General features: G+C 40.7%; 1 protein-coding gene across 5 annotated transcripts in view; it reads right to left on the minus strand.

Annotated features, from left to right (window-relative positions):
• sept9b (septin 9b) overlaps nucleotides 1-13,783 on the minus strand; it is a 57,852-nt gene that overhangs the window by 19,402 nt on the left and 24,667 nt on the right. Inside the window, exon 1 of one of the 5 annotated variants that reach the window (XM_038713763.1) lies at nucleotides 12,130-12,258. The exons of 3 other annotated variants lie outside the window; for them this stretch is intronic. In XM_038713763.1, the coding sequence (XP_038569691.1) occupies nucleotides 12,130-12,175 (46 nt within the window). In that variant the 5' untranslated portion in view covers nucleotides 12,176-12,258. Of the gene's footprint in view, nucleotides 1-8,467; nucleotides 8,572-12,129; nucleotides 12,259-13,783 lie in introns of those variants that run through there. One more of the 5 variants, XM_038713765.1, reaches the window with a different exon arrangement.

Here is a 13,783-nt window from a genome sequence, read left to right on the forward strand (position 1 = left end):
AAAAGTGTTGCTAACAACCACTTATGCAGCCCTTGAAGTGCTGTGGGTGATTTTAATTTAAGGGCACAACTGGGATGTCTCACAGAACACACACACACATTTACGCACCGAGGGAGGTTGAAAGTTGATGGAACATCAGTGTAACTACCTCTTTATTAAACAAAGTGAAATCAAAGATGAATACCTTGTTCTTCTCCAAGAAAGACAAAAGAGCCACAATTCTGGACCATGAGGAAGGGTACCACACTTTCAGTCTCCAACTTTCAATTCTCAGACAGTCTAATGATTAACTGATGAACTGTGCTGTGATACTACATGTGGCTTGGCTAAAACTCAATTAAATCCACTACTAATCCTGGGTATATAAGAAAAATGCATCCCCCTGTGCCCATCATCACCATCGTCAGTAAATGATGCGTATACACAACCAAAGAGACAATTTCATTTTATGCTAGGACATTCATTTTATCAGTAAAAAAAAAACAATGCTGACATTCAGGAGTACAGTTCAGTCTGTGCTGTAATACGAACCCTCTGTTAATACCTCATCACAGTGAGCTGATTTAGTGCTGCAGTGCTGCCCTCAAGAAACACCGACACAGAAATGCAGTGTTTTGGAAGTGATAAAATAAGCTTGAGATATTTGGATCAATTTATCTTTAGCCTTGGAGACAGGTTTGCAAATGTTCGCATAGTGTCACAAAGCATCGTTTGGCTAGCCATGCACTGAACTCCATTACACTGAGCCGATTGCATTAGTAGCCTTTTGAGTGACAGAATGCCGATTAGCTCTAATGACACAGGCTACTTCAGGTCTGCGGCCAAACTGCCTCCTGTGCACCATGGCCATGCCAGCTATGCTGGGCCATCTGCTGGCTTACATGGCTGCTCTCTAAAAGCAGACAACAGTCAAACTCTAGTAGAGGCAAACAAACAAGCTTAGCAACAAGAACTTGTGCAATGAGAAAAGGAAGAACAAAACGGCAGTGCCAGGAGACTTGAAAATATTACCCAGCCTAACAACCACACTGCTGCTTTGATATTCACTTCCTCATGTAGTCCAACTGAGCATTTTAATTTCCATCAGCACTGCTTCCTGATGATACCCCTTTCATTCTCAGGGCTAGCGATGAACTGGCCATTAGCAATTGTCTTTCACTGCCTTTTTACATCATTATTTGTGTACCGGATGGACTATTCTGCCATTTGCATCTATAACGGCCTCTGAAGTGTGTCATCATGAGTCAGATCTGCTTTTGAGCGTTATGATGCTCTACAAAGAAAGGGTTGATAACCTTTGCCATAGCGAACTACATTTCTGGATGAGTAACCTCTCTGTTACAAATGAACAGAGACATACAGTATGACTCAGATCACGACTCAGTGACCTCAGCCGTTGAATCCAAACTGCTCTCAAATGAGACCAACCCAACGGATGCATCGAAATAGAACAATGTATCAGACATGGGAGAGTTCAGTGGAATAGATTCCCTTTGAGGAGCAGTGTTTTATTTAACTGAAGCCAAAAAAAGCCACAGTGAGCCAGTAGGGTGCACAGTTCATTCAGATGAAAAATATAGGAATCTGACCTGTGCAGACGACCCAACAGGTGCATCAATGAACCTAAACTGACCCCTCCATGAGTATACACATCAAAATAGTTCCAATTTCCCTTCATCGCTACAAAGTCTCAAAATGAACAGTATTTGTGAAAAGTGCACACAGATGTTGTGTGAAGATTTATTCCAATAAATACACTAGGCAGAGGATATTTTTTTGCCCCATGACATGCAAAAGAGGAACTTTTAGCTCATCTGAAAGCTTTGTTTAATGAATGGAGATGAGTTCAGGCTTTTTCTTTGCATGAATGGATAGATCCCACCAAAGAGATGACTCTAGTCCTTTATCTTCAAATGAGGGCATTTGTAGTTAGTAATTGAGGCTGTTTCAAGTTGTATTACTGGCATTATTATATGTATCCTTACTTTTCTCTGAAAGACAAGGCCATTCATATTGCCTTATTAATAAAAAAGTGTCTGCATGTCAAAGTGCTTGTATTTCACACAGTACACTATCAAAAATGAGTTTCTGTTGTGTGTTTTATCTGCATTATGGTAGCCGTTTAGTTTCCTGTTTGTCACTGAGGGCTCCCCAGCAGACAAAACCACAGCATTTACATCCGCACTAAAAACGTTTGTAGCTTAAAGAGGTACTCCACCAATTTTACAGTCATTTTAACAGAAAGCCTGCGTTTCAAACTTGGGGCATGGAGTACCAAGCTGCATTGTGGGCATTTTACGATCCAGTATTTTGGATCATGACCCATACTGGGGATATTGTACAGTACCAGTGTATATTAAAGTAAAATAAGTAATTACTGTGTGTCAGTGTCATTACTGTGGTATGATAGGCTTCCAAAAGACTTTCCATCATTGTATTATTTTAGATAGGACAAATATGATAAACTGTGCAGTCTTGAAGTTAAAGAGTACGCAACAGATTTCTTGGAAGACATTATACTGCAGCACAATACAGCAGAATTTATTTTTGTCAATCCTGAACGCCAGCATAGCTCAGTGGAGACCAGAAAACACACTACTGCTTTCAGGCAGCATTCTTGCCTGGCCTCAACCTTCACAGGACAGTAATGCATAATGTTGATATTTCAAAAAGTATGTAACTTGCAAACATTTAGCTGACATGAATCAGTAACCACTATCCTGAAGCATCAAACACACTTTGTTCCTTCCTTAATCTGACCTGTAATCTAACCCTACTGGAAAGCTAACCCAAAGTGCTCCCCTTTAGTTCAGATACAATTTTCTATTTTGCTGTAACAGAGAATCCCCTTCCCACTCTAGACTCACACATAACTCAACACTCGCCTCTCAATCCCTTCATTAAAATGCCATCAGGCAAATCACATCCAACCCTACATTTAAAAGTTCACTGAGTGGAACTTGAATGTGTCAATGCCAGACACAAAGCCTTCATTGTGTTTTGAGAAGCCTCCTAGAAACCAAAGAAATTCCCTTTCTTCCATCCACAAGCACCACTTCACCACTTTTCAGCCCTGCTTTAAATTAGTAGGTTTTGTATGTTATTGCTTAACTCCAGCCCTGACAATATCAGTATGGTAAATATCCTACAGAAAGGGAAAAAGACAGGGTGGATGAGACAAGAGACAAAAAGAAATAAGCAAAATGATTCATGGCAAGCGCAACATGTAATCAGTGCAGATCAGCCAAATGGTTTAAATTGTGTGGTTGATGACTGATGCTCTACATATTGAACTGTCTGTGTGTGATGACTTTAAAGCTGCCCATAATTTATTGTCAGTTTTGGATTCAAACACCTCACAAATTTTGCCTACAGTTTTAATGTATATGCTATCCTCAAGCTGATGTTTTGCTCAGTGTGTGTGGAAAACCTTGCTGCTGTCACTGCAGGATACAGTTGCAAGAAAATGAGGCAGGAATTTAACTTTGGTGCATTCAGTATACATCATAATTTGTTATTATTTTTTACTTTGAATTTCTCTTAAATAATGTCTTGAACAAATGCATTGTTTCTAGTGATGTCTGCAGCCGGACAAGGGACTTGGTTTTCTTCTCCTCCCTGCCTTCAGTCTGTGTAAGCATATGTTCAAAAGCTGTACAATAATTCCTTAGGGGGTTGTGCTTTGGGAAAAGAAGGTATAATGTCTGTTCTTCCACTCACACACAGTTACTGACAGCTCTTGAACCCTGTGTGCTATTTGCTATTCTATTTTCTTTAAAACGTGGTTCCCATAAGGTGAAACCTCTGAATATTCCCTTTCCTGAGTGTGTATGTGTGTATCTATGTCAGTGTGTTTCTCTGTTTGTCCTCCATTTGTCCTCTCTTTTTTAAACCGGAGATGACATTTCCACCGGCCCTTTGGTGGCTACCTCTAAAAGATGAAGAGATCGTTAAGTTCTATGCCTGCTGCCGTCTCGATGAGATGGATGGAGGGTCCAGATTGAAGGCAGCAAGGAGTTGACTGACAGTCATAAGTGTGTCACATGAATACAGGATTAACATATGCACAATTGAATATCATTTCTGGAGTAGTTTTATGAATATGGTCAGGTAAAGAATTGGATTTTTTCACACTTTCAAATGAGAAATAAACCAAGTCATCTTGGGACACGAGCACAATAAAACACATCACAACCATTCCCAGTGCTATTCTAATGGCAATTTCCCTTAGTAGTATAAGACTACAGTGGCTTACCCCCAATTGTGACAATAAGACACACAATCTGTTATGCAGAGCATATAGATGGCTGACACCTACAGTGCAGAGCAGTATTTCACAGGAAGAGCTCTACCCAAGAATATGACATCAGCAATAAAAATGATGAGTTGATCAGTTTTCCTTCTCAGTTTATATTTCCTTTATAAGTTTACATTTTGCTATAAATGCTTCTACAACAATACTTCAACATTTGCAAAATAAAAGCTTGAATTCTGAAGCTAAACACAAACTACACTTGTCCAATGTCCAAGACAACATCTTTGAAGTAATCATAACTACAAACTCCGCTACAAGTTGGCATTGGACATCAAATAGCAGCACTTATCAGCTACAGTATGTTGAGACCTGGCAATTGCGTTCTGATATGCATGTCTTCAAAGAAACACTAGACTTTGAATCATCCGTGCCCATGACAGATGCATTGGTCAAAGAACTGTGAAAGTATTCATGTCAGGGAGTATAGTCAATACAATGACAGCATGAGCCAAACACAGGATCAGTAGCCACAAGTTTAAACAGACAAGAAGAATGTGATACCATATTGTGTCAGCGCTTACAATCATGATTCACTGTGCTAGCTGAAACTCCCTTAAAGTCACTTTCCAATAGGTGTTAATATTATGTTGTCTACACCCTGTAATGGTCTGATATAGGGCCAAGCACAATTTTGAAGCACGCTACAAAAAAGAAGAAAAGTCTGTCTTAAATCTCCATGAAAGCATTTTCCAGCTTTTGCCTGGTGTGGTGACTTCAATGTCAAGTGTATGTATGTTTCTAAAAGGAGCACAGGCCTGTAGCTTAATGCTACACTGCGTTCTGTTTGAGGGGGATAACATGTTTACAGCAGTTAGTGACAGAGTGAGGGAGCTGGGAGGATAGGAGGTGGTTCTCACTGAGCTGTCATCCACATCCAAGAGGAAATCCTTCTCACTCAATCCCTCATCCGTACTTTGAACCAAAGGAACATGGCGATTAAAACTCCTGCCGTGTTTCTCCGTAATAACAACTCCCTGCCAAGTAAGACGAGACGACGAGGTATGGTGAAGTTGATGACTGCTACAGCTGACACAAACAGGAATTGGCACTTCTGAAAAGGTCTGAAGAAAGCTACTGGGCCACTACGTCTTTCCACCTTGTCACTTGCATTGGCCCACTAAGAATGCAACCCCTGGCCTAACGTGGAGCAAAGCAGATGGAGTTGAGTCATAAATACAGCTCTCCACGTGGAAACTTCTGGTATTTTTGCTAATGACCTGTCCCAAAACACCTCAAAGATTGAAAGGGTGAGAAGAGATGGACAGAAAGAGCTGTAGATGGAGGGTCATTGAGGTAAAGTGCACGACCAGGGAGAGTAGAGATGTGAGGTAAATACTACAATAACAGTGATGGGCTGCAAAACACAACAAGAGTGGGCGTGGTTTGGATCGATAAGCAGAGTACTGTAAGCAGAGACTGAGAAAATGAGAAAGCAAAGCCCAACACAGCAGGCCAGACATTGTGGCACTGAGCACAACTGTAAGAGCCTGCTGTTCTGGGCAGCTCTCCATACTGTAGGCTAACTAACCACAGCCATTACTCAAAGCCCAAACATTTCTGAGAAAGATGGAAGGGGAACAAGGAGGGTCCAGCCGCACACTCATCCACAGCTGCAGTAGAGGAACTGGTACAGGGTAAAGGACAAGCATAGCCCATGCTGCTGTAAATCACAACCACCAAGCATGGTGCAAGTAGAGAGGGGCTGGCTGTTTCAAATATTTCAGCGGCAGATGCTGCATAGCTGTTAATGAGAGCTGACTTCTGAACTTGAAGATGGGAAGGCGCATTTCTTTTTCCTTTGTGTCGCACCACTAAGTTAGAATCCATTAAACATACTGTTAACTAGGTCTCTTCATCAGTTCACTTTACAAACATGTGTATAAATCCAAGTGCAAACAGAAACAGAGACAACAAGAGATACAAGAATGAGTGGACCAAACTGTTGTATCAAGAGTTTGCCAAACAGCACAAGATGTTTTTAATAAGTTCTCAAGTGCAAGTTTTCTAATTTAAATAACCATGTGGTGTTTGTGGAATCCAGGGACTAAATTCCATAAATTCATCTTAAAATAATCTAAAACACTGTGATGGATGACCCATAATGCCTTGAGGCATAATACTGTCACAACGCTGTAGACGAGAGCACCACAGACCTCGACTCCTCCAGGGCTGGCAGGCCCACAGCCCGTCACTTCTGACAGGACATGACATGTCTGACTTCCTCCCTCCTGTGACATACTATACAACAGAAAACATCCTCCATCCACTGCAGGCAGCTAGAGCGATACACAGCACAAGACAGTTTGTAGAAATGTGGTTCCATTTTGACTAACTATTGTATTTCACAAAAGACTGCCAGTTTTTCTACATCAGTGTGCTGATGAGGGAAATCAAAAAGAACAACATTACATAAGAACTACACTATTCACTTGCTGACAGGAAGAAAACAGCAAAAGGAGACAAGACTTTTATGCACATGGATACAATTAGCTAGAGGACTACGAAGACATCCTGTAATGTGGGAAAGAACACTTTTTGACAAACACTCCGGTTGTTTACCGTAAAACATGTTCATGTGTCTCCTTCAGGGAAAATTCTTTGGTCAAAAACATGGGCCAAAAGTGCACTGAATTGCCCAACATGATGGGAACAAGAGGTTGTATTCTACACAGGAGTGGATTTCCCTTTGAATCAGGTTTGAAATCTTTGCACCTGCAGCATTTAAGGTTTCTTAGAAATAGTATTTCTGACTGGATCTCAAACAATCCTAATGAAATGTTTCTCTGTGGTTGATTGAATTACTTATCAACGAGCTAATGTGATTAGCAACACAAAACAATGGCTGATTGGCTTTAACTGGCGTCTATTGTAAAGCACATTGTAATAATGCTTTATGCAAATCAGATATGAGGCAGCATTGGGAAATTGCTGTATCAAATGTATTATGTGCTAAGCTCCGATATACAGACACTGCAGGCTGACTACTGTGGGAAAATAACAAAAAATGATTTTCTTAATTCAATACCGCTCTACTGGTATTGTGACAATGTTTCAGTGACTTGAGGGTAGCACCCAAGCACAATTTATTTGTGCAGTAGTATCAAAGTGCAAGGTAAAAAGCATTACTTTTTAGAACATGTCTGATAATGCTGCTACATGACTAGACTAGAGCAGAAGCTCTAGTTTTTATGTTACTTCAGACTTGACTGGGATTTCTGGGTGTAGCATCAACAAAGCAACTATTCAGGCACTGTACTGCAAACTGTGTAAAAGTAGACCATGTGATGCACTGAAAACACTGAACAGCTGATATTTCAAAAGTTTTGTTGACCTCCAGGGCACAAAATTATAGTTAACCACAACCTCTTTTTCTTCCCACCAGAAGCAACTGACAAGAGATAGAAGAGGAATCTTACTATTCCCTGTGGAAGAGCAAAACTCAAGCAAAACTGAAAATACAACATGTTCGACTCTTCAACTCTCCTTGAACTTGGCAACAAACTCTCTGGAGAGCGGACACAAGGGATTGTCAAAGTTAAATCACGTCAAAACAGCTTGGCTCTATCAGTGCCTGGCAAATCCACTGCACTAGATCAAAGTCAGTGACGAGAGCTTAGGCTAAAGGAGAAAACATGTCTAGAGAGAGCTCTGGAGACCAGAGTAATAGGGTTGATCCTGATTGGTCAACACTCTGCCCCATTATGGCCAATTGATTATCCATGCATGCTCCAGTGCTGAAGACACAATGGGAGAGAAAAGGAGAAGGGAGGAGAAGAGAGGGAAGAGAAGGGGGGTGGGTAATTCTCACCCCCAAACTCTCTCCGATGGCTGAACAATGGGAAAGTATACAGGAAAAAAATTAATTACAAAGTACAAGTACTGCACGATAAATTGCCTGTTTTTTTTCTACAGATCTCCTCCCAAAAACACCCTCTCCACATCTCAGCCTCAAAACATTTTGTACACAGCACACAAGAGACACCTAGCAAACTAACTCCAACAGCCTCAGAGCACCAATCCATCTTGTCCCCTTTCTGTTTCTCTCTCCCTTTTTCACCCCTTTTTAGCTCCTTTCTCCAGCATCATTTACAGCTCCATGTAATCCTTGTAAGACAGAGAAGCACACGGCAAACATAAAAATCAACAACTCACCCAGCCCTTTCCTCTCCTACTCTTTACTCTCTTCCTCTCTCAATCACAGCTCCAGCTGGTGAGGCTGGACTGCTGCTGCTCCCCTAGCCACGCCCACAGCTCAGTCATGTGACTGCCATCCCAAGTGGCTGGAGAAGGCATTCGCCTGCCACACCCCTCATTCAGAGAAAGTGAATGGAGAACATTGTGGACAGGCTGTCTCAAACCATGTGCGATTAAGTAAACCCACTAGAGGAAAAGCTGTATGTGTATGTGTAGGTCAGTTTAATCAAAATAAAAGATAGTGGGAGAGTGTGGCAAAATACAGAAACATTTATTTTCTCAGCATGTGTGCCCATGTGTTTGCACAAGACAAGAGGCCATCTGCTCTCTCCCTCCCATTTAGGAGGGTATTAGATTGTGTGTGTGTGCGCTGAAAACATTTGGTGATCTCCCTCCTTAAATCCTTCCTCCTTCTCTCTGACACACACACACTAAAGCCATGACTAAAAGGGAACATTTCTAAGTTTAGAAAAGTAAAGAGAAGTTCAGAGCGTTACATCAGAAGATGGAAACCATCCTCATATCTGAGCCCTAAATATGAAATTAAAAACTGTAGATGATTCACTTAGCTTAGCATACAGACTGCTAGCATAGTTTAAATAAACCCTCCTACCAGCACATCTAAAACTCGGCTAGTTTTTTTTTCTTTATGCTAAGCTAAGCTTACTGTCTCAGGCTGTTGTTCATTTTTAAGGAACAGACATGAGTCAATCTTCTCTTTATATATATATATATATATATATATATATATATACACACATACATATACATACTATATATATATACACACTATATAATATTCTATATATATACACATATTATATAATATTCTATAGTATATAGAAAATATACAATATGATCATATTTCCCAACATTTCATATTCATGTATGAACAACTTGAGTGTGTCAATTGGCACTGGAGTCAGTATTGGCCGCAAAACCGATGAAAGTTTCCAAAACCCAAATGTTCTCTGGAAATATGCATTGCTCTTGTGTACTTCCTGTGTTCACCCACAACACAGAGTCACATTTATCACAGCCAACCCGCTGACTGCAAAACATGGACGTAGTCTACATGTGAAAATAATTTTTTTAGAATAAGAATAGAAGTTTTTTAATTAAAGAATAGTTATAAATGGTTATAAAATGGGTTTGCTCTTGACTGACTGGAAGGAGTGAGTGATAAATTTGTTCCTTTGTTGACGTGGCTCTTCTTTTTTCCATCAGCATACAGCCGAAGCCTGAGAGAGGGTTTTTATAATATACAGCAGGAAATGCTTCCTTCACCTCAAAGGTGGAGCTGAATCTCAGATTTGGCTGTGTTTGCGTTGTGTATTTTTATCAGGTAATCTGTGCTGCACATTATTACACTTATTATTATCAGCTTCCATTTACAAGTCTTATAGGTTTTGTGTGCTATGCAGTTGACTTGATTTAACACTGAATAATTTTAGATTTAAGTGGGTTTTACACAATTGTTCAGTAATATAACATGCTTTGCAAGACAATAATTTATCTTGTGGACTGTGTATGAACAGCAAATAGGTGTCCACAAAGTCTTGGCTTCAGAATTTAAACAGTTTAATGGGGTGTTGGTTCAGTTTCAACTATCACTGCTCAAGCTTGTCAATATTTTATAAGCTAGGGTATTTGGTAGATTCACTGCAGAAAATCAATTAAGTGTATGACTTTCTCTCAGCAGAATCTTTTTTATGAGATCAGGATCCTAAATCTGTCACTGGCCTCCAGTGTGGAAACAGGACAGAAAATAAATGTTTTTACTGTCCAGCAAGCCTGAAGAACAGCCTTTTTGAGGTTCTTGGCAAAAACTCTGGCACGTTCCCGTCACATATCTCTTTAAAAAAAACAAAAAAACATTTTCCATATAGATCTCACTAAACAATAAACAATGCTGTCAGTGAAAGCCTCCATGATTATCTGAAGTTGCCATTTCCTCTTGGAGAGGACTCCTGTATGTTAGGAGTGTTACTTTATTAGTCGTCCTGAGAGCCGAAAAAGCAGCTCTGAGCAAAAGATTTATGGCAAATAAATTAAATTAGGACCTAAGCTTGGTGATTGGCTGTGTAAAGCAATATGTGTGCATGTACTTTGCATTGCCTGTTTACATCGTCATAACAGAACAGGCACTTCTTCACTAACACATTTCAGAAAACAGCATAATAAAACCGTTGCATGAGTTAGATTTCCCATCAAAATGCCCTTGCAGATTTCAATAACAAAACTCAACCAGGCGTCAGATTTTCTTGCAATGAAGTCATGTGCTTTCTGCTAAACTCAAATTAAGGGATTTTTGCTTGTTTCCTCATTTTTCCTTTTGAAACACGGTGGCCATTTTGGCTGGACCCACTCAAACATTTGGTAGCATCAAATCATGTGGGCTGGAGAGGTAACTGAAGACTAATATGCGGTGATGCCTGGTATGTGGTGACCCTCACTGGAGAGCTCTGCGAAAGGCCTGGAGGTCAGGAGTGATTGCTGAAGGCCACCAAATCAGGGCAGAGCACATATGGAGCTGATTAAAAGAGCCACCTCCATGATTCAGCTGAGGGGGAAAGCTGAAGGAAAGGCAGAAGGGAAGAAGAAGCAAGAGAGTAAGGGAAAGAGGAGGGAGGGGGAAGAGATGAAGTAGGAGGAGGAAAAGGGGGTGAGGGTGGTTGGAAGAGTAAGAAGCAAGCGGGAGAAGAGGAAAGAAGAAGACCATCTGGCTTGGCCTAGATACCTACAGGGAAGATAGCTGGGTCTGTTGGAGACTTCCTGTTGTGTATGTGTTTTTTTTCTTTTGCTGTGGTTGCTCTGCTCCCCTGTGGTGCAAATGGAGACAGCATGTGTGTGATGAGTGAGGATGGTTTATCTCAACACCCTAAAGTGGCCTCAAAGACTCAACTTCCCCCCTTGACTGAAATCACTGAACATACATTAACAGTAGAGATGGATCTATCTGTGTATATATCTTCTATTGACAATAAAATACTTACTCCTCCAGGTTTAGTCCTCAGACTCCAGCGTGGAAATTTTACCTCAAGGTTACAATAAATCAGGCACATGTTGCCTTTTTCAGCAGCTTCTTACTGTAATAACCGTGTAAAAACTTTTTTTGTGGTTTGAGCATTTGTTTATGGGGAAGTGTTTGCCTATGGTGTCTTTTGGTCTGTTTTAAGCAAACAAAGCTTTCCCAGCTGGGCTGCTTAATACTGAGAGCTAGCATCAAGGGCTTAGAGAGAAGGAGAGAACAAGTAGCCCTTACTGCTCACCATAAAAGCATTTTCTTTTTTAAATCAAACCACAGCAAGTGAAAACTTGTTTCTTCAACTCAAGAAAATAAAACAAGGATTTTAAGAGGAAGTGTAGAAGAGTTTCCAGTAAGCACATTTGTTACATCAATGAAGTTTGCGCTAAAAAAAGGGAAGGGAAGAAACGTTTAACCAGCACATTGGAATGTTTCTGTGCATCCATGTTCCACATTCCCATCTGAAGAAGATACATCCTGCCCTGACTTGATTGGCCTTAATGGAAACCAGTTGTCCCTCTTGCCTCTACGGAGTGATAGTCTAAAATATTCAAGCTCCCCCACAGACACAAAATACAAAACAGATACTCACAAAGAGCTTCCATCTCATGGTTGTTCTCTCTGCAAGTAGAAGTCATCTCTCCTGTGAGCCGGCCCTTATCTGTCTCTTCCCTCTCTTGCTACCCGTAGGATTTAGCAAGAAAAGAAAGAGTCAAGAAAGCTTCCGAATATTTCCCAGCCCCTTAAGTTTTGTCTATGTGGCAGCTACTGTTAAATTCTTTACTACTCTGCAGACGAGCAGGTGCTAATCTAACTAACTACATTTCCTGATGCGCACACACACCAACATGAACTCTTTATTTCTGATGTTGTGGAGTCAAAGCCTTCCCTGATGAACAATAAACACAGCGACTCCAAGGGATCGGCCTTCTGGGGAATCCCTGGCCCCTCGCTGGATCTGAGGGGGCGAGGGACAGGGATGACTCAACTCCAAGTGAAGGCGGAAGGAGCTCTGTGATTAAACTCTTTGTGCGGTCTCTGCACGTCTTCCAGAAACATAGCCCAGTTATGATGTTAATTATCTATAATATAACCCTTCCATGTGCTGAGACAGGGAAGCAGATCGAGACAGAGAGAGAATTTCTCATGAACAGTGACCTTTTTGAATTGGCGTTACATTTGAAACGTGTTTGCCAGCACAAGAAGTACCTCAGTCTGCCACCGAATATTAGATTTTAGTTTGTCAGCACGTTACAGTGTAACTCATCTGAGGTGAATTTCTCTTTACCCCAAAACGTGAGTTATAAGTATGCTTTCTCCATCTGCGTCCTCTTCTACTAAGTGATGTTGATGTCTGCAGTCTGCTGTGGAGCATCACAAAGCACTTCACACCATCAAGGCCGGAGGTGAAATTTTGCCCAAAGATCCTCCAAGCTCCATTGCCAAGGCTTTTCTCAACAGATGGTGTTCTTCGAGGAAGCTAATTGCCCATAAACCACAAAGCTGCAGTCTCATTCTCTAAATAATAATTATTTTATTCTCCAAATCCCTATCACTGCAAACCTTTGGTTATGAAATAAGATCCAATCTCAGATCAATGTTGTTTTTTCATGCTTTTAAAGTATCTACCAACTATTGCAAAGTTAATCCTTGAGTATCATTAAGGATTCAGTAAAAAGCCGCCCGTATAGTCCCATTACCTTTCTGAGAGACCAATCAGTCAGCTAAGAAACATGTCTGCACAAACCTCATTTGGCTGATCTAAAACATTAATCTGTGAGGTGGGAAAGGTAAGGGTACTCAAGTGCAAAAGAGGAAAGGGGGATTATTACAAGAAAATGTAGGTTTTACTTCCTTTCTGCCTGCATTGGACTGTTGCACAATGCTATGTTAAACAGTAAATGGCGTGTATTTTTCTTTTGGTTTATCTATCACTGGGCTTCTTTTGGCTATGGCATAACACCCCAAACTCTGAACTGTCTGTGGTTGAGTTGCATTGTGGGTAATGTAGGCACCAGGTTTTGACAAGGAAGAATAATGAGTTGAATAAAAAAGATGATTGATCCATTGAGTCCAACAATGTTACAGGAGTGCAATGCTAAATATGCAGATTACTATTTTAAACAGGCAAAGGTTTGCAACCAGAGCAAAGTGTTATTACTACAGCTATGAAATTCCTCTTCTGATCTGTTGCACTGATCAATGTGACCAAGTAAATTGACCCTTGTAATGATCAAAACAACGAC

Source organism: Micropterus salmoides, unplaced genomic scaffold (assembly GCF_014851395.1).
Source record: "Micropterus salmoides isolate LMB-PRFRI ecotype aquatic unplaced genomic scaffold, ASM1485139v1 Ms_hic_scaffold_12, whole genome shotgun sequence".
Classification (NCBI taxonomy): domain Eukaryota; kingdom Metazoa; phylum Chordata; class Actinopteri; order Centrarchiformes; family Centrarchidae; genus Micropterus; species Micropterus salmoides.